Source organism: Dromiciops gliroides, chromosome 5 (assembly GCF_019393635.1).
Source record: "Dromiciops gliroides isolate mDroGli1 chromosome 5, mDroGli1.pri, whole genome shotgun sequence".
Lineage (NCBI taxonomy): Eukaryota > Metazoa > Chordata > Mammalia > Microbiotheria > Microbiotheriidae > Dromiciops > Dromiciops gliroides.
In genome coordinates, this window is record NC_057865.1 from 256,212,112 (window position 1) to 256,237,210 (window position 25,099).

General features: G+C 37.0%; 1 protein-coding gene across 35 annotated transcripts in view; it reads right to left on the bottom strand.

The window, feature by feature from the left end:
* The window catches only part of PPFIA2 (PTPRF interacting protein alpha 2), a 677,893-nt gene that overhangs the window by 398,674 nt on the left and 254,120 nt on the right, over positions 1–25,099 (bottom strand). For 12 of the 35 annotated variants that reach the window (XM_043966243.1, XM_043966236.1, XM_043966240.1 and 9 more), the window contains exon 1: positions 2,655–3,110. The exons of 18 other annotated variants lie outside the window; for them this stretch is intronic. In XM_043966243.1, coding sequence (XP_043822178.1) covers positions 2,655–2,816 — 162 coding nt within the window. In that variant the 5' untranslated portion in view covers positions 2,817–3,110. Of the gene's footprint in view, positions 1–2,654; positions 3,112–25,099 lie in introns of those variants that run through there. 5 more of the 35 variants (XM_043966241.1, XM_043966233.1, XM_043966237.1 and 2 more) reach the window with 1 other exon arrangement.

The following is a 25,099-nucleotide window of genomic DNA, read 5'->3' on the forward strand; positions in this document are numbered from 1 at the left end:
ACTTCCCCCCTTTTCAATTCACGATAAGCAATTCAGTGAAGACAACTGCTCAAATCAGAGCTCATGAGAATTTACAATCCTAGGCTACCCTGAGGAGAAGAATACAAGCAAACATATCTTCATGCAGTCATCACACATACATAAAATTATCAAGGAAGTAACATGCCTATGAGAAATCATACCATACATGAATAACGAAATACTGACTCAGACTGAGGATTACATTAAATTTTATAAATACTAAACTCCAACTGAGGATTACATGAAATTTTATAAATACTAAACTGCATTTTCCTAAAAACCTGTAAGTTAAAATATTTGACTAAAAATGGAAATGCAATTTTTTTTAAAAAGTGTGTGGTTTTAGTAAATTTCTATCCCTCACCTGCTCCATTTTAAACTTTTAAGTTTCATTATTCTTCTGCTTAAAAAAAAGGGCAGTTTCATCAAAATAATGGAAAGATATTCTGAGCATTCAATCACAGAGAACTGAAGCACAGTCTTCTTTTTGCTAACCTACCTTGGCTGATTACAAAAGATAACTTCTGTGTAAGGTTTGAAAAGGAAAAATTTCAAAGACCATGGTTTCTCCCCACATTCTTGATGCAGAATTTCTGTAGGGCTTTTTAGCTCAACCTTCTGAACAAAAAAACTTGTCATTTTAAACTTAGTGAAATACTGTTTCTAAGATAACTTTTAGATTAAATATATCTACTTGGTCTATGCCACTATAACAGTATCATCTTTCTTGTTACAGCTTTCAAATTCGAGTTTTACTAATGGCAATCCCACCAAAGAGAACAACAAATAAAAGGAGATATACACACACACACACACACACACACACACGTCTGTATGTATGTATACATATATTTCTTTGTTTTTGTCAGATGCAAAGCAGTGGACTTATCCAAGCATATAGTTTCACACAAGGAACCCCCTCCCCTCTACCTTATCCCACTCCCCCAGTATGTGAGCACAACAAGACGACTGTCTGATTCTAGACATAGGTGAGTTTCTTAGGATCAAACACCAATTTATATATAAACAAAACCGAGCAGAAGAACAAACAGCTTCTTGCCAACTTGAGTCATATATGAAATCCTTGATATGTGGCATGAATGTGTTCCAAGAAAAAATTGGGGAGTCAGATAAAAAATGTTATATACAATAGAACATCACTCTCTCCTCCTCCCCCAACAACAACAAAAAAACCCCTAACCCTGCCCCCCCCCCAAATGACACATAAGTCATAGTGACAAGGCTGCACAATGACTGAGCATAAAGAAACTTGAACTTGAGATAAGGGTAGAATCCCTAATGCGTAAGACAGTGCCCAAGATCCAAAATAGAGGATATTGCAAACAGTTCATATCTCAGGGCATGAAACAAGAAGTGGTCCTTCAGTGGAAAGGCAGCCCCAGGGCACCTGCCTTTCTGAATCATTGCCATGCTCTGCCCATCACCACAGGGACTGAGGAGAATATACACTCCAACAGCACAGCCTTCCACTATCAGCAGACATCAGTGTAAAGCTAGCAAGCAGAGCAGGATTAAAAATAGTGGTATAAAAAGGGAAAGTGTGGGGGGGTAGCCATGGGGGTGGAGGGGCACAGAATAATTATATCCAGGGCTCACAGTTTGTGAAGCTCAGTGAGAACAACAAAGGAGGCATGTGCTTTTCCAGTCTTTATTTCACAACTTGAAATTCTCTCGTTAGCTCGGTGGCTGCAAGTTATTGTGTCTAGACTTTCATATTTCACTTCTTGTTGACAGCTACTAAATTAACCTAAATCAAGGTAGGGAAATTTTTATTGCCCCCACAATGGACTAGGAACAGAAGAAGAAGCTTTTTTGTTTGTTTTTAATAATGATGCATCTAAATTATGATGAAATTCTTAGTTTTGAAAGATCTAATTTGGGGAAGAAATAAAGGGGGAGGTTCATTGAGCTTTGATATAGGTTTGCCTCTTCAGCAGACTCAGTTCACGCAAATACTTTTGAAATACACACAGTGGATAACGGCTTTGCATTTCAGACTCACATAAATCAACCATCCTCTGATAACATAGCAAAACCTTTGGCTCCGTGAGCATCTATCTACCTTGCTGGAAAAAATGAAAATCTTAATAAGCACAGTATTAATATCTACTCCGTTAGCCACTGATCATAAGTAATATAAAATATCAGGAAAGATGCAAGGCTTTAGAAGGGATGATCAGGGTATTCTCCAAATCTAACAACAGTTTACAAAGTTTTGCCCATTTTTTTTCATACTAAACACTTTCATATTTGTAAGAAAGTGCCTAATACTCAGCAGGGGCAACACCATGTCTATGACTGACATTACAAAACAAGTGATATCTAATAAGCTTTTAAGGAAAATGATCTTGCAAATTTTTTTTTTAAAAAAAAGCAATCCTGGTTTGATTCAGTTAAAGTGCTTATGTCATTTCAGTACTCATTCAGTGAGAAACAGAATGCTATTCTGTAGAACCAAATGAACTGTCCTGAACACGAACAATTTCAAATCACCTTTTCTGTAACTTCATGTAGTTTCCCATCCTTTTTTTTTTTGCTTCCCTTTATTAAAAGTTTTTTTTTTACTTCATCTGAACTTCTTAAAGCAACTGAAACTAATAAAGCACACTTACTTGAAAAGTATAAAACCGGGTCCCGTTAGGAGGATGCACTTTAGGGGAGCCAGGAACGGTGTTCATATCCGAGAAAATCATTTCTGATCCTAGAGACAGTACAATCCACAAGGAGCTCCAGATGCAGAGCAGAGCAGTAAGCATACAGATAAATCCTCTCATGCATTTAGGGATGCTACAGTGTAAAATGAAATCTGCCCCATCCTTCCAGATATTCACAGCGAGAGCATTTTGAATCCCTCACTCCTACGTTTCAGAGCTCATCTGGAAGGTCACCAGGCAGCGACTTTTAGTTCAACTAGTTCTTTGGAACATGCATGGGGGGAAAAAAAAAGCAGACCCACCACATACACAGACATAAAATGAGAAGCATGGAAGGAAAGAAAGCTAGAACCAACGATAAATGGAGCTTTTCAGAATCTGGCAATGCTTTGGACCTGCCCATCTGTTCTCAGTGATAATCACCTCCCTCCACCACAGTCTAGCAGAGTGATTATGCTAAACATCCTGGTTAACCAATAACATACAGTTTCATTTCAGACAAGCATGCATAGTGTAATACAGAGGACCTCTTCTGACTAGCCTGAAGCATGCTTCCTAGTATATTTAAAGCAGTGTATAACAACAAATGATTTGTAACCATTATATTCCTGGACACGCCTTGTTCTTTCTTCCATTGTTTCCTGTTCATTAATGATAAGACTTTTGTATTCTTTCTCCCAATAAAGCTTTTAAAAAACAAATGTTTTTAAATTCATTATTTATAGTACAAATTAAATCAAGGTAGATTAGTGTGTAGAAAATAGTAAGGAACAGCAATTAATATAAAGTATTTAGGATGTTTTTCAAACAAGGCCCGCGCCCGCACACACACAGAGTTCTGGCTTTCTGGACTCCAAGTGTCACCAAGTTTTTATAAGCTAAGATTACATTTCATTCTCTCCCTTCCCATCTAATCATTCCTCTGTCACTTCCTTTCTGTATGTTCTTGGGCAAGCAATTTCTGTTTTCTCCTGATTTATAAAATACTATGAATTATCATTCATGTAATTTGACTTTTCTTTAAAAAAATAGTGCAAAGGTTCTTAATCTTTGTGTAGTATGTGCTTGTGTGTGTGTGTGTGTGTGTGTGTGTGTGTGTGTGTGTGTGTGTGTGTGATAGACCCCTTCAGCCTATGGTCACCTCAGAATAAGGTTTTTAAGTGCCAATTAAGTTAATTTAATTAAGTAACTCAAAATGCATAGGATTATAAGACAAATCAATGATTTTATAATGCAGTTATCAAAATATTTTTTTAAATAGTTCAAGGATCCTAAGTTAAGAACCCCTAATGCTGAGCTTTATAATAATTGCATTGCTTTCATCACAATTACAAATTATTATTTTCTTCCAGAAATCAAACCTCATATAAATTTAAAACTTTGTACCTTGAAGGGTCCATGATGTCTCTGATGTGGGTAGTCTCTCCACCAACACAGATAACAAACCCACCAAAACTCATTCTGTTCAAGTCTTATTTAGATTTTCACAAGTCTTTTTCTTTTCTTTTTTTTTTTTTTTTAGTGAGGCAATTCGGGTTAAGTGACTTGCCCAGGGTCACACAGCTAGTACGTGTTAAGTGTCTGAGGTTGGATTTGAACTCAGGTACTCCTGTCTCCAAGGCCAGTGCTCTATCAACTGCGCCATCTAGCTGCCCCTCTTATTTAGGTTTTCACATAAATCTTCCACAGACCCAAGACAAAAAACTCTTGTTGTTTCAAGAGATTTCTTACCCATAGGAAAGCTTTCTTTAAAATCTCAAAATGTTACTTTCAGACAAGTGTTCTACACAGCAAGCACTGTTCTTGACACCCAAGTTAACCCACAGTGTAGTCAGCCAGTAGGAAAACATTAAAGATCATATTCAAATCACTTGGCACCTTTTAGTGGCAAAAATAAATGTTCCATTTACACATTTTCCAAGGTGGAGGCTAAGGGAAGGCAAATTTGGGAGGGAGACAATGGTTCCTGCGTAAGTTTATCCACCCTAGAGAATCAAGGAATATGAAGTAGTGGAGACTGTTTTGAATCTATAATATGTCAAGTAATGCCATCATAAAATCTTTTTTAAAATGCTTTAAAAAAATCTCTCCACTAAGGCTTTACACTGGTAAATACCATAAAGGAAATGTCTTGTCTGCATGAGGGTGAAGGTTGAATTAGAATAAGGATACTTCTTCCTTCCTTCTATTCCATATAGCCAACTAGGGAAGGCACTATATAACAGGGAAAGGTATAAGAAGCCTAAGATTTCTAAAATTATGTTTTTCCTCTGAATAAAAAGTCACATTTTGCTAAGATTTTCTCTCTCCACTCAGTGAATAATAGTTATTTGCCCTTTGATGATAAAGTCACTAGTTGATAGGAAAGTCACCTCCTAAGTGGTCTCCTTTTTTCTTCAGAGTATATTTTCTTTACTTATTGGTCTAAATATTGAATCTCCCACCAAAGCTCCAGGAGGTCAAGGATGGTGTCATCTTAGTCTCTGTATGAATAGGCACACACAGGATTTGTGGTTTCATGGGGCAGCTGGGTGACTCCACAGTGCATAGAGTGGCAGTCCTGGAGTTCAGAAGGCTCATCTTCCTGAGTTCAAATCTGGACTCAAACACTTATTAGCTGTGTGACCCTGGGCAAATCACTTAACTCTGTTGGTCTCAGTTTCCTCATCTGTAATATGAGCTGGAGAAGGAAATAGCAAACAACTCCAGTATCTTTGATTAAACAAACACACACACACACACACACACACACACACACACCACCACCACCACCACCACCACCACCACCACCAACACATGGGGTCACTGAAGCGCTGAACACAACTGAAATGACTGAACAACAATCACAAAAACAGGGGTATGGTAATTATCATTACTAAAACAATGCAAATGTATATATTACCAAGTCAGTAAGTAAAGTATCAGGGCATGGGGCATCTGGGTGGATGGGACAGCTAGGTAGTTCCATAGCATACAGAATGCTGGACCGGAATGCAGGCAGAATCATTTTCTTGTGTTCAAATCTGGACTCAGATTCTAACCACTTGTGTGACCCTGAGCAAGTCACTTAACCATCTTTGCCTCAGTTTCCTCATCTGTAAAATGAGTGGGAGAAGGAAATGGCAAACCAAACCACTTCAGTGTCTTTGCCAAGAAAACCTCAAGTGAAGTCACAATGAGTTAGGCACAACTGAAACAAATGAAAAAATAAAGTCTCAAGACTCTGAGAAGTTCACTTATGAAACTATAGTCACACAGATAGCTAGTAAGCGTCAGAGGCAGGGAGCTGGTCAACAAGACAGAGGACTAGACATTGCCTGCTATCCTAATAACTACACCAACCTCTCTAAAGTAGGAATTAAGTACAAGGGATAAAGAAATCCCAGCTATTGTCATAGCCTAGGACAACAAAAACCCAAGCAAGGCAATAATTCAATGAATTAACAGCAGAGACATGTCAGAGAAGGGTTTTAAGGACAAGACTCCTTGTCCAACTGCCTACCTGGTATACCCATAGTAGGTTAGTATTGTTTCTTGATTGAAGTTAAGTAACTATGTTTTGTTCTAATTGCATAACGCAGGCACATTCCATTGTTTGCCCAAGCCTTCATTTCCTGCCCACCCCCCACCCTTATTTTTAATAGTCAATTCAGATTCAGGCAAATGGAATGTCACCCAAAATATGTGCATGATTGTCTTATCTGGCCAAACAAACAGATTGTCACATTTGGCCAAACAAATAGATTAAGGATGATTCAACACATCTACAGTATGTTCCCAATATATATTTTTTTTACCTGTTAATTTCAGAGTCTCCTTGGCCACCTTTTGTCACCACATGCTAAGAGTATGTGCCAGGTTTTTTATAAATCTAAGTACACAAACCTTTTGAAATAGAAATCTCTCTAGATCATACTTTCTCAATGTGTTTATGAGAAGATGACATTTATCTGGTCCACTGGCATTTGCTTACCATAGAACAGGTAAGCCACATGGCTAAGTAGGCACGTAGAAAATTAGCAGACAGAATGTAGAACAACTGATTTAGAGAGGGAGGGTCCTTTATCACAGAATAAAGAACTCCTAGTACAGTGCTAGATTGGGATGCAAGATCTGTGTTTAAATCTTGCCTCTGATACTTACCAATGGTGCCATCATGGGCAACTTCTCAAAGCTCTTTGAGCTCTACTTTTCTCACCTCTGAAATGAGAATAAGGAAAGCTTGAACAACTCCTTAACTGGGTTCTTGTGAGACCCGGATGGCACATAATGTATGTAAAGTACTCTGCAATAGCTATAAATGGAGTGTGTGTATGTGTGTGTGTGTGTGTGTGTGTGTGTGTGTGTGTGTGTGTGTATGGGGGGGGGTGGGTGTGGAGTGGGTGTATTAGCAAGGCATGGTGGATGGAAATCCAGCCTTGGAATAGGAACTGGTTTCAAGATCTGCCTCTGACTCACACTGCTTGTATAACCCTGTGCAAACCTCTTCACTTCACTGTCTAAGATAATAAATTTCAAAGAAAGTAATGACCTTCACTAGTAAAGTGAACTATTTCACCCTACAGAGGAAATTGTGAGCCCAGTCAGTACTGATAGCTATTTTTTTTATTTGACTAGAATCTGCCCTTTACTCTGAATGAACAAAGAAGGCTAAATAGTATCTTTAAAATCATGTCTTCCTTCTTTGATTTTGCCATTGAGAAAAAAAAAATGCTACATCCCAACAAACAACAGCTTGTACATTCCTTAATGGCAGGGATGTTTTCATTTTTGCCTTTTTCTCTCCTAGAAACAACAGAATAAGGACTTACTTAGGGGCAGCTGGGTGGTGTAGTGGATAGAACACCAAAAACACAACTAAAAAACCCACAGAAAAACAAAAGGGACTAAATAAATGTTCCTTAAATTGAACTGAACTCCTTCTCATAATGTACTATGGTTATGTCAAGGGAAAAAAAAAAGAAAAAGAAACCTGCAAGTGTTCTCTTCCTACTTGGCAAAGCAGTGCTGGCCTATTTTATATTTGAGAACCCATATCATTATGGCTTTTTTGTAGTCAGGGAGGTGTCTCCAAACTCTACTAATCCCAGACACACAGCCTGGCACAAGATGCTTTCATTTATACAAATATGAAACATATTTTACATAGAAATTCTCCAGCTTCCTGGCCAATGGAATTCTTCGTAGGTGGTATAATGGAGAGAATGCTAAAATGAAGTCAGAAGACCTGTTATTAAAGTATTGACTATGTCAATGTAAGTCACAATCACCTTAAACTTCTTTTTCCACATCTGTTAAAGGGGATTGATAATAATCACATTATCCGCTTCCAAGCACTATTGTCACTTGGAGAACACCCTGGATGAAAATTAGACTACCCATCTAAATCCTAATGCCACCTCTTACTCCACAATGACCAAGAAACAGATTTAGGATTTTCTCTGACTTGACACAATGGGGAAGAATATCTAAAACCTTACATTTTTCCCTTAAAAATTTAACCACAATTAAGAAACCATCTTATTGACCACCCCACAATGACAATCTGTTCAACAGTAATCAGTTCCTGAAGACTGTGATAGCCTATTGATCTTTCCAAATGACCATGGAACTGAAATGTAACTCTGCCAGGGTGTCATTGGTGGCAAATGTCAGAGGTGTGATTTGAACTCAGGTATTTGAGCTCTAGAGTGTACCAATTGTCCTAAGTGAGAGAAGACAGTTATCTCAAATAATGCAATGCTGCTAATCATAGATATTTTTAATTCATGGCTTTTGAGGGGGGGGGCAGGGCAAAGAGGATTGTTTCTGCCTTTCTTTGTATCCCCACACCTTGGTACAGTTACTAGCACTTAAAAAGCAATAAATACATTCTTATAGATTGACTGACTGTAGCCAAATTAGAGGGTTGCTTCTGGCAAATGGAATTTATCTGACTTACTCATAGCCTCACACTTGAACCCAGGACTTCCTGAACCCTAAGTTAACTGTGTAACCACAATGCTAAGCTGCCTTTTATTTTATCTAGACTTAAAAACTTCATGCTTGCAACTCAAATTCTTTCAATAAGCATGAGCATGCATGTGACTATAATTATAATTCCAAGTATCTTTTCTGTAAACTATTTTCTATAGTCCCGTGCAGTTTTCACTTTGGCCAAAATATCCCCTGCTACCGTACAAAGTGTATCTATAATTTCAACACAATAAAGACTTTTCATAACAGGTTAAAAGAAAATCACCAAACCAAGGTAAATACTTATTTTGCTTTTTAAAAGCACAGTCTCTTCAGCAAGACCTCTCCTGATAAGACTAAAATGGGAATAACATGATGCAGAAAGGATGTGTTTCTTAATAATTACTCATTTAATTAAATAAAAATCTGTGATTTAAATCTTAACACATTTGGTTTTCTAATACTTCACACACATTTGTATATATGTATATATTTCTACATATGTGTGTACATAATATATTTGTCTGTGGAGAGATGACAATGTATCACATGGAAAATATATTTTGCTAAAAGAATCTAAAATTTTTAAAAATTGAATTCTTGGGCAGCAGCTAGGTGACACGGTGGATAAGGCACCAGCCCTGGATTCAGGAGGACTTGAGTTCAAATTCAGCCTCAGACACTTGACACTCATTAGCCATGTGACCCTGGGCAAATGACTTAACCCTCATCACCCCACAAAATAGAATAATTAAAATTTACTTCTCAATATACAAGCATATACATATATATATACCATATATGTATGCATATACATAACATATAAACACATATTCATAGAAATACATTTATGCATTTACATATACCTGTCTGTCCATCCATCCATCCATCCATCCATCCATCCATCCATCCATCCATTCATCCATCCATGCATCCACCTGTCCATCAATCTAAAAAAATTATGGGCATCTAAGTGCCTCACTGGATAGAATACTAGGTTTGGAGTATGGAAGACTCATCTCCTCTGTTCAAATCTGGCTTCATACACATACCAGCTGTGTGACCCTGGACAAGTCATATAACCCTGTTTGCTACAATCTCCTCATATGTTGTCCTTTGTTCCTGAAGAGGATCATGACACTGGGGAGATATCATGACTTGCAGTAAATTGAATTTAAGTGAGGGAGGGCAGTACAAGGTCATAAATCTCATTCCCTCTTCTAGAGCCATCTGAGTCCAGTGGCAAGATATACATCAGGACAACTGGGGATGGACCTGGATGTTTAAGGGTTAAGTGACTTGCCCAGAGTCACACAGTTAGCAAGTGTCTGAGGTGAGAGTCGAAGTCAGGTCCTCCTGACTCCAGGGCCAATGTTTTATCTACTGTGCCACCTAGCTGTCCCATATCTGTAAAATGAGCTGGAGGAAGAAATGGCAAACCACTCCAGTATCTTTGGCAATAAAACTCTAAATGGGGCCAAGAAAATGCCTTCAGGTTGCACAGTTCATCATTCAATCAAGGTGAGGTCTTTGAATGCTACAGGCAAATCAAACTTGGGCATCTAGGTTTAGCACACTCTATGTACACGTTGATTAAAATATGCCAAAATCATGCAGAAGATGAAAAGGAAATAGTTTTTAACTGTTTAGTATGTGTCAATGTGTCAGGCACTGTGCTTTTTAATGCTTTATAATTACCATCTCATTTGATCTTCACAACCCTGAGAGATAAGTGCTATTATTATCCCCAGTTTAGAGATGAGGAACCTGAGGCAAAGGTTAAGTGATATGGTCAGAGTCATACAGCTAAGAAATATATAAGATTGGATTTGATATTGTATTAGAAATGTTAGCTATAGCAATAAGAGAAGAAAAAGGAATTAAAGGAATTGGAATAGGAAAGGAGGAAACAAAACGTTCACTCTTTGCAGATGATATGATGGTATACTTAAGAGAATCCTAAAGAATCAACTAAAAAACTCCTTGAAACAATTAACAACTTCAGCAAAGTTACAGGATATAAAATAAACCCACATAAATCATCAGCATTTCTATACATGACCAACAAAGTTCAAAAGCAAGTGATAGAAAGAGAAATTTCATTTAAAGTAACAGTAGACAATATAAAATACTTGGGAGTCTACCTGCCAAGACAAACCCAGGAACTCTATGAACATAATTACAAAACATTTTTCACACAAATAAAATCAGATCTACGTAATTGGAAAAATATAAATTACTCATGGATAGGCTGAGTTAATATAATAAAAATGACAATTCTACCTAAATCAATTTACCTATTCAGTGTCATACCAATCAGAATATCAAAAAAGTATTTGGTAGATCTAGAAATAATAATAACAAAATTGATTTGGACAAACAAAAAGTCAAGAATACCAAGGGAATTAATGAAAAAATGCACAGGAAGGTGGGCTAGCCATACCAAATTTAAAGCTATATTATAAAGTGGCTGTCATCAAAACTATGTGGTACTGGCTAAGAAATAGCGTGGTGGATCAATGGAATAGGTTAGGCACAGGATACACAGTTATAAATGACTATATAATATATAATATATTAATTACTTAATTAATTAATGAATATATAATATATATAAATATAATATATAATCTAATGTTTGATAAATCCAAAGACTCCAGCTTCTGGGATAGGAACTCAGTATTTGACAAAAACTGCTGGGAAAACTGGAAGATAGTATGGCAGAAATTAGGCATAGACCAAAAACTTACACTTTATACTAAAATAAGGTTAAAATGGGTACATGATTTAGACATAAAAGGTGATACCATAGGTAAATTAGGAGAAGAAGGAATAGTTTACCTTTCAGATCTTTGGAAAGGAGAACAGTTTATGACCAAACAAGAGATAGAGAATATTATGAAATGCAAAATGGATGATTTTGATTACATTAAATTAAAAAGTTTTTGTAGAAACAGAAGCAATGCATCCAAAATTAGAAGGGAGGAAGAAAGCTGGGAAACAATTCTTATGGCCAGTACTTCTGATAAAGGCCTCTTTTTTTTTTTTTTTTTTTGGTGAGGGAATTGGGGTTAAGTGACTTGCCCAGGGTCACACAGCTAGTAAGTGTCAAGTGTCTGAAGCTGGATTTGAACTCAGGTACTCCTGAATCCAGGGCCAGTACTCTATCCACTGTGCCACCTAGCTGCCCCAAGGCCTCATTTCTAAAATATATTGGGAACTAAATCAAATTTATAAGAATCCAAGTCAGTCATTCCCCAATTGAGAAATGGTCAAAGGATATGAACCCGCAGTTTTCTGATGAAGAAGTCAAAGCCATCTATTGCCATATGAAAAAATGCTCTAAATCACTATTGATCAGAGAAATGCAAATTAAAACTACTCTGAGGTACCACCTCACACCTATCATATTGGCTAATATGACAAAAAAGGAAAATAACAAATGTTGGAGAAGCTGTGGAAAAATTGGAACACTAATGCATTGTTGGTGGAGCTGTAAAGTGATCCAACCATTCTGGAGAGCAATTTGGAACTCAGCCCAAAAGGCTATGGGATTGTTCATACCCTTTGACCCAGTGGTACCACTGCTAGGTCTGTATTCCAAAGAAACCATAGAAAAGGGAAAAGGACCCACATGTACAAAAATATTTGTAGCAGCTCTCTTTGCAGTGGCAAAGAATTGGAAATCAAGGGATTACCCATCAATAGGGGAATGGCTAAACAAATTGTGGTATACGAATGTAATGGAATACTATTGTGCAGTAAGAAACGATGAGTGGGGGCGGCTAGGTGGCGCACTAGATAAAGCACTGGCCCTGGATTCAGGAGTACCTGAGTTCAAATCCCGCCTCAGACACCTGACACTTACTAGCTGTGTGGCCCTGGGCAAGTCACTTAATCCCCATCAACCTTCGCAAAACAAAACAAAACAAAACAAAACAAAAAAGAAACAATGAGCAGGAGAAGTTCAAAGAAACCTGGAAGGACTTACATGAACTGATGCTGACTGAGAGGAGCAGAGTCAGGAGAACATTGTGCACAGTGACAGCAACATTGTGTGATGAACAATGGGGATAGACTTGGCTCTTCTCAGCAGCGTAATGATCCAAAACAGTTTTAAAAAACTCGTAATAGAAAATATTCTCAACATCCAGAAAAAAGAACTGTGAATTATGAATGAAGATTGAATTATACTGTTTCTACTTTGGACTGGGTTGTTTTTTTTGTTTGTTTGTTTGAGGTTTTTCCTTTGTCCTCTGATTGTTCTTTCACAAGATGACTAATGTAGAAATTTGTTTGATATGACTGTACATGTATAACCTATATCAGACTGCTTTCCATCTTAGGGAGGAGGGAGGGAAGGGAAGTAGGGGAGAAAAGAAAAATTTGGAATTAAAAATCCAAAGTAAACAAATGTTGAAAACTATACTTGTATGTAATATGTAACTGGAAAATAATAAAATTAAATTAAAAGTCTGGATTTTAACTTGTCTTCCTGACTCCAGGCCCACATTCTATCCACTGTACCAACTATCTGCCCAGCTCTTCTATATGCACTAAGGTCATTTTTATTGTGAAATTTGGATCATTACATTTCCCTTAGGCCTCATGTTCCCCAGTTCTTTTTTTTTTTTTGCTATTCTTGCTACACTTATCATAAAAAAGTTTGGTGTGTAGTGAAAAGAGCACTACAGATGGCACCCAAGTTTACATTCCCCTCTTGGATCACACTCAGTGACATGACCTAAAGCAAGGACTTGTCCTCCCTGGGTGCCTTCCTCAGGTGTGACAGTATTATCTACAATAAATACCACAGAGTGCTATTGTAAGGATCAAAGGAGTTCATGTACATTGAACATTTTGTAATTTTGAAATACTGTAGATGTCTATTTTTGCTATCTTCATCATAATCTACTCTTGGAGTGGACCAATTAAAGAGAATGTTGCACAGTGGATAAACAGCTAGCCTTAGAATCAAGAACACCTGGGTTCAAGTCCTGCTTCTGAAACACACTACCTGCAAAACACACCTCTCAGAGCCCCCAGACAATTCTGAGTCTGAAAATTTTAGCATAGTTATTGGACTTCATTGGTAAATGGAATATCTTCATTGACTTTCCTATATAAATGCAATTATATGTGACACATTTATCTCTGTCATATTCTCCTACTAGATTGTAGTAATAGTTGGTATATGCAAGAGGTACCCAAAATTTTAGTAGGATTTTTGCTTAAAATAATTTGGGCTTTTGCCCCTAGCTTCTCTCTCTCTCTCTCTCTCTCTCTTTCCTCCTTCCTTCCTTCCTTCCTTTACCTACTTGTGCATTTATGTGTTTTTATTCTAAATTTTAAAAATACAACAAGCATTTCCATAACATAATAGAAAAAGATGATCACAACATGAAACTGTAAATCTATTACATACAACTTGTTATTCCTTTTAAATATATAATAATCATATAATTTTCTTTTTTCCCCCTCTCCTTTCCTAGCCCAAAGATGGCTACCTTTAGAAATAGATACATGTATATACATACATAGGTATATATGTAAAATCATTCTATATATCCTTCTATTTATCAGTTCTTTCTCTGGATGCAAATGGCATCTTCCTTTATAGTTAATTTGAGTATTTATAATAGTGAAAATGACTTAGTCACTCAAAGTTGTTCATAAAACAAAATTTCTGTTTGCTTAATGCAAAATTTACTACATGTTTATTTTTAAACAAAAATCTTGCTAAGACTTTTGGGACATGATATTCATAACACTTAAAAGATTAACTCCGGGCAAAGCCAAGATGGCAGAGGAAAGGCAGTGAGCTCTTGAACTCACAACACAATCACTCAAAAAAACATCAAAATAATATCACAGGACAATTCCTGGAGTAGGAAAATCCATAGAAGAATGTGCTGAGATCATTTTCTAACCAAGGACGGCTTGGAAGGTCAAAAGAAGGGAGCTGCTGTGCTGAGACAGGAGAGGAGTCTAACCCCACAGTCATGCTGACACAGATCCAGTCCCAGGAAGGCCTCTCCAGAGAAAGAGTCCCCCAGAGCCTCTGAATCAGCTGCAGCACCAGTGTCATCTGGAATTAAGCTCACAATCTGATGAGAGGTCTGAGCCCTTTGAAGGGGGGATATTACAGGGGTCTAGGCTGGTGCTGAGGAGAAACTTGGGTTTTTCACCCCTGCTGGGAACCAGGAGGTAGGGTTGAGTAGCAGTGGCCCAGGTGGGGGAGGGGCACAGGCTTGGTGGAGCTGACAACTACAGCACACAAAGCTGGTTGCTTAGCCAGTTGGTCTGGGGTCATCTGAGGATCAGGGAACAGGCCAGGCAAGTAAAGAACCTGTTCTTCCTTAAATCATACCAACTGGGACCTTCTGAAGCTTGGGATAGTGCAGAATGGAAACAGTGCCCCACTTTAAGGAGTTAAAAGTCAAGTAAAACAAAGGCAAGATGAGCAGACAGAGAAAGGTGAGGACCATAGAAAGTTTCTTTAGTGACAAGAAAGATTTGAGGTGCACCCTCAGAGGAAGATGTCAACGTCTGGGCTCCTATATCTAAAGCTTCCAAGAAAAATATGAATTGGTCTTAGGCCATAGAGGTACTCAAAAAGGAATTTGAAGATAAAGTTGGAGAGGTAGAGGAAAAATGAGAAACCAAGACACAATAAAGCAAATCCAAATGAATAAAAAAAATAGAGGGCAATATGAAATATCTTCTTGGAAAAACTGCTAACCTGGAAAATAGAGCCAGGAGACATAATTTGAAAATTATTGGTCTACCTGAAAACCATGAGCAAGGAAAGAGTTTAGACATTATCTTCCAATAAATTGTCAGGGAAAATTGCTCTGATATTCTAGAAGTAGAAGGTAAAGGGGGCAGCTAGATGGCACAGTGGATAGAACACCAGCCCTGGAGTCAGGAGTACCTGAATTCAAATCCAGCCTCAGACACTTAACACTTACTAGCTGTGTGACTCTGGGGAAGTCACTTAACCCCAACTGCCTCACTAAAAAAAAAATAAATAAATAAAAAGAAGTAGAAGGTAAAATAGAAATTGTAAGAATCCACTGAACACCTCCTGAAAGAGATCCCAAAAGGAAAACTTCTAGGAATATTATGGCCAAATTCCAGAACTCCCAGGTCAAGGAGAAAATATTGCAAGCTGCCAAAAAGAAAGAATTCAAGTACTATGGAGCCCCAGTCAGGATAGCAAAAGATATAGCAGCTTCTACATTAAAGGACCGGGAAGGCATGGAATATGATATTCCAGAGGGTAAAGGAATTGGGATTACAACCAAGAATCATGTATCCAGCATAACTGGGTACAATCTTTCCAAGGAAAAAATGGGACTTCAATGAAAAAGAGGACTTTCAGGTATTCATGATAAAAAGACCTGAACTGAATGGCAAATTTCACTTTCAAATACAAGACCCGAAAGAACCATAAAAAACTGGAGTTGGGGGACATCCCTGGGGTTGTGCCTCAGACTGTCTTGTGTCTGAGGCCGGATTTTAGCTGTGGTCCCCCTGGGTTCAAAGTGCTTTGTCCACTGTGTCACCTAGCTGCCCCATGATGACATCTTTAGAGTAAAATTGAGGAGTGAGAGGAATGCACTGGGGGAGGGGGAAGGGCAGAGCTGGGTGAGATCCCACATGAAAGAAACAGGAAAGGGCTCATGGAGTGGGGGAGGAGTAGGGCAATAAATGAACTTTACACTCATCAGAATAGGCTCAAAGAACTTAATCTCTTCAGAGTTGGTTCAAGGAGGGATTAACACACACATCCATCCCCAATTGGGTGGAGTAATCTATTTAATCTGGGCAGTAAATGAGCCTAACACTCATCAGAATTGGCTCAAAGACTTCAATCTCATCAGAATTGGCTCAAGGAGGGAATAACATGCACACTCAATTGGGTGGAGTAATCTATCTAACCCTGCAGGAAAATAGGAGGGGAAGGGGATAAAGAGAGAAGGGCAAAAGAAGGGAGAACAGATTGGGGGTGGGGGGACAGACAGCAGCAAATCCTTTTTGAAGAGGGATAGGGTGAAAGAAGATAGATAATAGAGTAAATATCATTGGGAAGGGAACAGGATAGAAGGGAAATAGTTGACAATTTTAATGGTGAAAAAGAGAAAAGGGGGAAAATTGGAAAAAATATATTTATAGCAACTCTTTGTGGTGGCTAAGAATTGGGAATCAAGGGAATGTCCATCAATTGAGGAATGACTGAAGTAGCTGTGGTGGTATAAGATTGTAGTGGAATGATATTGTGCTATAAGAAATGACAAACAGGATGATCCCAGAAAAACCTGGAAAGACTCATATGAACTGATGTATAGTGAAGTGAGCAGAACTGGGAGGACATTGTGCATAGTGACAGCAGTATTGTTCGATGAACAATTGTGAATGACTTACAATGATCCAAGACAATCCCAAGGGACTAATGATGAAGCTTACTATCCACCCCCATAGAAAGAATTTTTAAGAAGAGCACTTGTGGATTGAACATATATAACTTATACCAGATTGGTTGCTGTCTTGTGGAGAGGGGAGGAAAGGGTGGGAGGGAGAAAAATTTGGAACTCCAAATCTTATAGAAATGAATGCTGAAAACTACCCTTACATGTAACTGGAAAACATAAAATAAATGTTTAGAAAGTTAAAAAAAAAAAGATTAACTCAGTGTATGTTACCTTACTTCACCCTCAAGACAGCCCTTTTCTATTACCATTACCACCACCACCTATTATTACCTTTCAGTTAGTAACAGTGATAGTTAATATTTATCTAGTTCCAACTATGTGTCAGGTCCTATACTAAGCACTTTAAAATTGTCTTGTTTTATCCTTACAATAACTCTGGAAGGAAGGTGTTTTTCATATCCCCTCTCTATGGATAAGGAAATGGAGGCCAACCAAGGTCAAATGTGGACACACTTGTCCAGTGTGTCACAGAGGTAGTAAGTTTGAGTTCATAGCTGAGGTCAGGTCTTCCTGACTCCCATCTACCCCCTATGTACATGGTAGTATTAAACCCATTGTAAAGATGATGAAACTACAATTGAGAAAAGTTAAATGATTTGCCCAGCTAGTACCTTTCTGACACAAGACTTAAACTCTGGTCTTCCTAACACCAGATCCAGTACTCAATTCACCAGATCAACTCAATGTCTACGACTATTGTAAAAGTATGGGTGATGTTTCACTTAAACTTTGCATTTCTCTTCAATGCCTAAATGTTCAGCATTGCATGCACACTAGATTCCTGATAAATGTTGGCTGAAATCTCCTCTGGAAGCACTCCAGCTCATCAATGAATCTTTAGACTATGACACATAGGACAAATTCTAGATGTGGTCCCATCAAAGCATAGTACTGCAGGACACTTAGTCTCCTAGCTCTGGACACTCTGTCTCTATTAACATAACCCAAAACTGCACTGGTTCTTTTGAGACTTCATGGGATACTGACTCATAATGAGTTAATTACTCAATACTTTTCATTTGAATTGTTTTCTAGCCATGTCCACCCACATTTTGCACTTGTACAAATTGTATACTTTTAAAATCTTGGCCAAAGTTTTGAGATAGCATTAAAAAAATGTTGCTTAATGAAGTTATATATTTGAAAGCAGTTTCTGACTGCTTATTTCAAAAGATAAACACATCCTGTTCTCAACTGCAAAGTGCTGCCATGAACCCAAAAGCTATTTTGTGAGCTTTTCTCTTCTTTTTCACAGACTCTTGTGACACTTTTCAGCCTCTGCACCTGTATTCCTGACATGGTCAGCAGAGGTACAAAATGTAGCTAGATAGATTGTATTCCACCCCAACCTCATCTCTACTTTTAAAAACCCAACAGATAATATGCTAGTATCCAGACTTCAATTATAAAATACCTTTCTTTCTTATCTTAACTAGTACCTTGCATCTCTTATGTGCTCACAATATTTCACACTGTACTATAAGAAGCTTATGTGTCCCAATTCAATTGACTAGAAGCATGTATTCAGTAAAGTGCTGAATTTGGAATTCGGGAAAGATGAGTTCAAATCCCTCCTCTTCCTCTATCTATATTGCCATGGGCTAATCATATAACCTTTCTGGGACTCAGTATTCCCAAAGGTAAGATCAGAATAATGCTAGACCTAAGTACCTACCTTACCTTATATCATTTAGATACAATCTATATGGGAATTTATTTTTCTTGACTATACATGTTTGTTCAAAGGAATTTGTTTTTCTTTTCTCTCTTTTTTTCTCATTAACGTAAGAGGGAGAAAAAAATAGATTTCTCTTAATTAAAATAAAGGAGAAGCAGAGGTTGCTACAGATACAGAATGCTGTATGCACTTTTAAATGAAGTCACTACATGGTTAATTTTATTTACTTCTTACAAGATACTTTTCACAGAGTGAGAGTGTTCTATAAATGTATGTAACATAAAAACAAAACACATGACTTTCAAAAATTAAAAAAGTAAATTGATTATCTTTTGTTTCAAGCAATGTCTATAAATTTTTTTTTAATAGGAATTGAGAATTTGCCTATTTGAATGACTTCATATAAAAAGTAACCAAATGGCTCCAGATTTATTTTTTAACAATAGAAACTAATTGAGTACACAGAATTAAAAAAGTTTAATATTACACACTTGAAATGTTATATCAAGGAATGGAAACAAAGTAGACAAAATGAAGTTGCAGCTAAAAATGAAGAAATATTCTGAAAGTCAATACTTATTTGTCATAGAATGGGTTTTACAGAAAGCACTATGTATATTTTTCTGTCTTGTAAATGAACTATACCAAACCTCTTGAAAACCAATGTTATTGTGTGTGTGTGTGTGTGAGACAGACAGACAGAGAAAGAGTCACAGAGAAAGACAGAGAGAGAGAGATCCCTGCTTTTCTCTAAATTAAAAAAAAAATTGTTTTATTTGTTAAAGATATCCAGCTATAAGTAACCTGATGGCCATTATCTCTACATTGTGTTTTTGTTTTATCAAGTGTAATGATTGGAATGACACCATCTGCTGGAAACTTACTGTAGAAAAGCTCCGCCATGAGGAGAAGGCCTCTGAGGGCAAGCCACACTGTCAAGGTCCTTGGTGTCAGGAAGTGATGTTTGTTTGTGGGTACTGTCTATCAAGGCTACCAGCCAATCAACTTGAGGAGCCTCCCATTTCTGGGAGGAGGACACGAAGTAGGAAGTGGATGCTGGTGGAGGGGTTCTGTCTCTTTTGGTTCCTGACCTTGCCATGGTGGGTTGGATGATAGGGTCTCTTAGAAATAGTTAGATTTTTACCTTTCTCTCTGATCCTAATGCTCTTTAATAAATACTTAAACACTTAAATACTCTTGCTAAAGCTTATAATTTATTGGCGACCACTCATTAGATTTTAGATGGTATAGCTAGAATTTTAGCCCCATACACAAGGTAACAAATGTTATGTGATGAAACAACACATAAGAACACCTTTATTTTTTGTCCTATTCAAAACCTTCTACTTAGCATCATGGAAGCCAGACTGGAACATTGGGCATCTTGAGTATATGGCAATTTAAAAAAAGATCATATTAGCAAGTTGAATTTGCTGCCTTGCCATATATCTATCAAACTACAAGTGTTTAAGTGCCTACTATATGCGAGACACTGAGCTAAAGTCCCTTTCCAAGGAGCTTCTACTTTATCATTGTGATTATTAGGGAAATCAGCCAATCAGAAAATAAATAGGGTCCTTGAGACAAATGCATAAAATAACATTACAAATAAATGATTGTTTAGTTAATGACTAATATATAAGTTCTCGTTCCTTTCACACAATAGCTTAAACTGAAGAATGGACCCTTGGCCATTGATGCTTACATGGAAAAATGATTAAATCAGATTATCCTTCCCCGCCCTTGCTGATCGTCATACCAAAAATATTTTCCTTTCTCCTTTTACCCTCATTCAGTTTTTATTTTTATTTATTTATTTTTAACTACTCCCCTATTCTTGGATTTATCTATTCTTGTATAATGTTAGCTGGAGGCAACTGTATGCCATAGGTGATACTGTCCAAAGGAGTTTACAGCAATACATCTGACTTGACTGATAGCAAAATATAGAATTCATAATTTTCTAGCATTAAATAAATGCCAGTTTATAAAAACACACTTAAAAGTTTCCCACCTTTTTCTCACTTATGTGTTAGAGTTGCCTAAATTACTTATCATTAGAAGTAGTCCAAAGGATAGGGTCAGGATATATAAATGATTGCCATAAATATGATAAAAGACAATTGCCAATGAAATACCTTGAATTTTTTTTTGGGGGGGGGGTGAGGCAATTGGGGTTAAGTGACTTGCCCAGGGTCACAGAGCTAGTAAGTATCAAGTGTCTGAGGCTGGATTTGAATTCAGGTCCTCCTGAATCCAGGGCAGGTGCTTTATCAACTGTACCACCTAGCTGCCCCCTGAAATACCTTGAATTTAAAAAAAAAATCTAGTTAGACCTTTTTCTCCCTAAGAAATTTTCCCATCATCCATAACTTTTGTTTTTGTACCTTCTTCTCAAAGAAAATGCACAGGTAAAATTTTCACTTATAACAGAAATCTGTTACTTCCTAAATGAAAATGCTAACAAAAATAGTACATAAAAACAATTTTTCATTAATTTATCATGATGTGCACAAACACAATAAATACTTTTATTTGAAATGAGTTCATTCCAAAAACACAGTAACATGGAAAAAGAAATGAGAGGAGGGATATATGGAGGAGAGGGGAAATCAAGACACCACACAAATGCAATTATAATCTTTTAAATTAGATTCAATGTTGTTTATCTAGATCACCTGTACTGAACATTTTGTCCCATTTTGGAAGAAAAGGATGAAACTGATCATGAGAAAGGATTACAAGGAATGGCACATTAACCCTGAGCTTTGCTGATCTCACAGTTGTACCCCATTTAGTATGACTTATTTTCCCCCCAGTTCCAGGCATATGAAATAAAGCCCTTTGGTCTGAAGCTATATTTTTTATGAGTCAAGATCTCCAGGTGGGGAAACTCTTTTTCTCTACCAATGCAGATCAGCTAACATTTTGCAGTTCAAGTCTTAGAGAGTTGCCTGGGATATTGAAAGATTAAGTAACATGCCCAGGATTCCATGGCCAGTGTGAGGTGGGAATTGATTCCAGGTCTTCGTGTATCCAATACCGTGCCAAAAAGAAATAGGTTTAGGGGCAGCTAGGTGGCTCAGTGGATAGAACACCGCCGCCCTTGGAGTCAGGAGTACCTGAGTTCAAATCGGGCCTCAGACACTTAATACTTACTATCTGTGTGACCCTGGGCAAGTCACTTAACCCCAACTGCCTCACTAAAAAAAAAACAAACTTGTAGAAAGCTTAAATTGTTAGAAAAAATGTCCCCTGATATCAAGCCTAAATTTTTCTCTTTAGATTTTTTTTTAGCAACAGTATTTGCTATTCTTCCATACATGTTAGTTTCATCCCTCCAACTAGACTTTAAATTCTTGACTTAAATGACCATACTTTGTACCTCTTCTGTATTACCCAGAAGCTGTCAACATAGTTCTGCATGCACAACTGGAATTTAATGAATATTTGTTAATTAATTCATCGATTCATTTCTGTATAAATCTTGCTAGGTTACTACCTCCTAAGTCATGAACCAGTGTCATGTTACAGAAAGAATCCTGAATCTGTAGAATCTGAATTTGAGTCTTATCTCTGTCATATACTGTATGGCTTTGGGCAAGTTACTTAACTCAATAATGATTTCCCCATCTGCAAAATGGGGAAAATTATACTTGCATTAGCCATCTCATGGGGCTTTTGATATGAAAGCTCTCTGAAACACTATGTAAAGTTGTGTTGTCATTGAAAAGTACCAATGGATAAAAGTTGCTAATTATGTATACCTTTTCAAGCATATATGCATTTTCACAGAGTATTCACAAAAATACAAGACTTTCATCCCAACAGATGAAATTCAAACAGAGAAATTTCTATACAGGTGTGGGAATTATGAGAGATTATTCTCAGCATCTTTGCTAAAACAAACTGTACCTCAGGAAAGCAGCCCAGGGAAGAAGAAAGATAACCCGATATACTGTCAGCCCCATCTTAAACAAACTGGACTTTGGTTTCTTCATATAGAAGATAAATAGATTAGACTAGATAATATGCAAAGCTTCTCTCTTATCTCTAAAGCTCAGACCTGATCCCAAGGGTCATATGTTTTTGTTTTTGTTTTGTTTTCTAGTTTGAAGGGTCAGTCTAGGTAAACTGTAGCCATTAAGTTTTGATATCCTATGCCAATGCTTCATCCTTATCTAGTTCCAACAACTATGGTAGACCTGCTAGACTGAAAAGGCTCTGAGGAGAGTCCAGTGAGAGACTGTATTTCCTTTAGTCAAGGACCAGACAACTTAATTTTAGGAAAACTCATTATCAAACTGGATGCAAAGTGATGATTATCCTTGGCCATAGCAACTAATAAGAATGACCAAGCTAGACAGGGAACATGGCCTACATTGGTGAAGTACTGTATATTAATAAAATCATGGATCTTTGAAGAAGCTAAGTGTTTAATGCTCAGAGGTTCTTTCATATGTATAAAAGCTTCTCTGAACTCATAATGATAATGTGTTGGTCGTTGTTTTTTGTTTTGACTTTTATGTTTTCTCCATAAAAAACCAACACTTCATTACAACATGGAGATGACCGTGGGTTCTTAAAGGCAATGCTAGTACAAGCCAAGATCTTACAAACTCTACTATGTTGAAAAGCATTCCAGTATGGTTCTGACAATAGATGGAGTCTTTTGGATGGCTAACCTAATTAGAATAAGTCTGGTAATGATTTTTTTGGTGATAACAACTGATGAAGAACATTCAATTCCATACAGATCTTATCTACTGTTTTGGTGAAAATGGCAGAGTTGTGGGAAAGAGGGCTAAGTGTTAAGCTCTTATGTAATTTTTGGAGCACCCATAAATTTATTTTAGGTGTTGATATTCCAAATATCAGTTCCTCTGTGTATGAGATCCTTTCTCTACTGTCCAATGAGTAGATATGCTAAGAGAGGAATGTCTTATATCGATATTGACATTTCACCATAAATGAAACCAAAATAAAGAAGGAATGTGTCACCAAATTGGATAATGGAACCCAAGTTCTCCTTGGATAGGCAGATAAACAAGGTGCTAGAATTGAAATGAGTGTCCCAAGGCAACAATAAATATCTTTAAGGAATATTTGACCATCTTAATAATTTGGTCATCATTAAAATTATTTCTAAAGAGACCATCATGAAAAAAAGTTTCTTCCCTGACACCTGTAACAAAAGATAAAAAGGTAGAAAGTTACTTTAAAGGGCACAATAAATCTCTCTAAATTAATTTGAAATATATTGTGATATTCAGTGACTTCAATGCAAATTTGGCAAAAGTTGAAGACAGTGAACAATATATTGCTCTAGCACAATGAGCTTGGTAAACAAAGAGAAGGCTACATAATTAACAGCAGGGCATGAATACTTTCTTTGACAAAAGTTTTTCAGCTCTGGACTTGTCCAAAAGCAAGTAGAACAAAATGGCATTGTTTATATTTTAATATATAAGAAATGACTCACTTATGATGTGGGAGTTATTTCTGAATCAGCTATCTCTGTACTGACTTTTTAGAGCAAAGATCTAAATGAGTACAAAGCTAAAAGAATACAAATGAGGGGGGAAAGGATGCAATACAAGTAAACCAATCCTGACCTATTTAAAGTAGTTAATAATGATGAAAAGGGGATATACATAGAACAAAGGACATAAATGCATATGTATCATGTATTATGTGATACAATCTGGGAATCATTTTGGTTTCATTGTTATGGAGACTAAAAGCACTAAAAAAAATACTTTTAGTCAAGGAACACTTAACTTAGACATCAAAAAGAGAAATATGGCAGTCAAATCTTATGCAGAAAGGCAATTCAAAATTTTGAGTAATCATCATCATCATCATAGTTAGCATTTATATCATACTTTAAGCACTGCATAGCATTTTACATATGCTATCTAATTTTCCCAAGTGTGATGGAGGCATGTTATTAGTTTACAGATGAAGAAATTAAGTCTCAGAAGTGTGAGGTAACATGTCACGGTAGCATTACAAGTGCTAGTTCCAATTACAGAGTTCTTTCTAATCTGCCATGTTTCTTTAAACCCTCACTAACATAACCTAATCTTAAGTAAGAAATAGAAAGTTTTTTGCCTTCCTGTTCCTATTACCCACCATCATACCCACTCCTTTATTGCACCTGAAACTCAGAAAATTCTTATTATCTGTCACCATAATATTAAGGACATTAGAGGCAGCTAGGTGGTGCAGTGGATAGAGAGCTGGACCTGGAGTGAGGAAGATCCGAGTTCAAA